We start from the raw sequence: 2,317 nt of genomic DNA on the forward strand, positions 1-2,317 counted from the left end.
ATAATTAAAAGTCCATAAGAGCATAACATAATCTCAAATCACAACACATCATCAAAAGTCTAATGCTCCAATATCTATTAGTCCAATCCAAGACACAACCCAATTAAAATTTAAAACCAAAAGACTACAACCACAAATCTCAACACATGATTAAAGTTTAAACTTAAAGTCCATAGTCCATAATCCATTACAACACAAATTAAATCTAAGTCTAATCGACTACAACAACACAAATCAAGTTCAAATTTCAAAAGAATAGATAGAAAACAAAGTCCAATCCAAAATCCAGCATTCATTCATTTCATGGCCTGCATCAAGCAACCATGACCACCTGCTCCTAAGACAAAAGAAAGAATAAAATTATAATGTATATATAACACATGCTACATGGTACTTTTAAGAGAAATAAAGCTACTAAACTACAATCTTAGAATTCAACTAGTTTCCTTGAGATTTCAATTGTTCTTATCGGTCCCACTCCCAGACCCACTGCCAAGATTCTCAGGTACATAGGTAATACACGAGCCATCACCTGACAAATATTCAATTAATACAAATAAGCTATAATATATATAATATTTCAATTAGAATAAGCTATTAAGTAAATAAATTCCTGGAAAAATTTGTTCACATGCCTCTATACCATCAATCTCATCCATGTATTGTCGAAGCACAACAGGCACTTTAGGCTCACAAGTATACCAATTTTTAGAACAAATCAAAGCCTCCACCATCCTCGGGGATAAGGAACTCCTAAATGAATCTAGGATTCTTCCCCCAGTAGAAAAAGCTGATTCAGATGCTACTGTAGACATATGAACAGCCAATACATCTTTTGCCATGCGCGCAACTATTGGATACTTGAATCCATTCTGTTTCCACCATCGTAGAATATCAAAGGTAGGATCAAGTTTCTCACGATGATCACTCAAGTAGTATTCAAGATCATCTTCTTCAATGTCATCACTAAGTTGTAGTTGCCCTTTAAGAAATGATTCTGTAGTGGAATTGATAACAGGCTGAGATGGCTGAGACTGAGATTGAGATGGTTGAGCTTGAGATGACTGAGATGGTTGTTGATGTTTATAAAAAGCATATAGCTGTGCCAAAGTATTTGTCACCAACTTTATCATTTTTTCAGCCTCACTTGAAGTGTACACAAATTTGAAACCACGATTCACAACCTCTAATTTATACCTTGGATCAAGGATATTGGCAATAAATGTCAACATATTCAACTTCTCAATCCTTCCCCAGTACTTGTCATACTTTCGTTTCATACTGACTGCCATAGCCCCTAACAAAGTATCAAGATTAGAAGCCATAGTAGTTAAATCAGCTTGAACCTTCAAAATATCTGGAAGGAATAGATTGGATGTGACATATAATGACCCACTAAATCGATTAGTAAGATCATAGAATCTCCTTAAAAAGTCGACAAATACAACTGCTTTTTCCCAGTCTGGGTTGGTTGATGGGCCATCCATTCTTTCTTCATCAAAGTAGTTTGTGTAGTTCCCATCTGCTTCCAAATTCTCAAAAGCCTTATTGAATTTTATAGCAGATTCTAACATCAAGTAGGTGGAGTTCCACCTAGTAACCACATCCAAGCATAACAAGGCTTTCGATTCAATGTTTGCATCCTTGCAACTTTCTTTAAATCTTTTTGTTATCCCCAAAAATTGGAGATCGATGACGTGGCAATAGAGGTGACAAGTGGCAGTGCATGGTCTGTAAATGACACGTTAATCGTCAATAAATATATTGGCTCCTCAGAGTTGTGATAAAGTGATCTGGCTTAGGAGTGACCCAGTAGACCATTGAAGAGTTTTGACTGGCCAGTCAAGTGTCATGACCGACCAGGCATGACCTTGTCTGCCCAGGCATGACCATGTCCGACCAGTCATGACCATGTCTGACCAGTCATGATCATGTCCGACCAGTCATGACCTTGTCCGACCAGTCATGACCTTTCTGCCCAACCAAGTGCATGTCTGCCCAGCCAAGTGCATGTCTGCCCAGTCAAGTGCATGATTGTCCAGCAAAGGTGTGGCCGACCAGACTGAAGGTGATATGGATCAACTAGATAGAGCAGGACTACATCAAGATTCCCAGAAACGGCTTCAACAAGAATCGGTCTTGGCATACGCAGGAATCTCTCAATTTATCACACAAATTTAGTGTATTGTTATATTTTGAAAATTATTGTAATTTTAATATAATGAGAATAATAAAATATCCTGATTATGGGGGATATCATCTGTACGATCCTAAGCCTATAAATACAAGGCTTATGGCACCATAAAAGGGACTTTTG

General features: G+C 37.5%; 1 protein-coding gene across 1 annotated transcript; it reads right to left on the bottom strand.

The window, feature by feature from the left end:
- Positions 1 to 455: 455 nt before the first annotated feature.
- LOC133779090 (zinc finger BED domain-containing protein RICESLEEPER 2-like) lies at positions 456 to 1,574 on the bottom strand. The gene is made up of 2 exons (XM_062219089.1): positions 644 to 1,574; positions 456 to 532 (listed from the first exon to the last, which is right to left on the bottom strand). The coding sequence occupies exons 1-2, from the start codon at positions 1,572 to 1,574 to the stop codon at positions 456 to 458; spliced, it is 1,008 nt and encodes a 335-aa protein (XP_062075073.1).
- Between the last annotated feature and the right edge of the window lie 743 nt (positions 1,575 to 2,317).

The sequence above is a fragment of the Humulus lupulus genome, chromosome 5 (genome assembly GCF_963169125.1).
Source record: "Humulus lupulus chromosome 5, drHumLupu1.1, whole genome shotgun sequence".
In the NCBI taxonomy this organism is placed as follows: Eukaryota; Viridiplantae; Streptophyta; class Magnoliopsida; order Rosales; family Cannabaceae; genus Humulus; species Humulus lupulus.

Excerpts from the sequence above, each read along its gene's own strand:
- LOC133779090 (XM_062219089.1), bottom strand. The coding sequence starts at position 1,574 with ATGTTAGAATCTGCTATAAAATTCAATAAGGCTTTTGAGAATTTGGAA. Across the intron at positions 533-643 it reads ATACATGGATGAGATTGATG|GTGATGGCTCGTGTATTACC; the intron begins GTATAGAGGCAT and ends AATATTTGTCAG.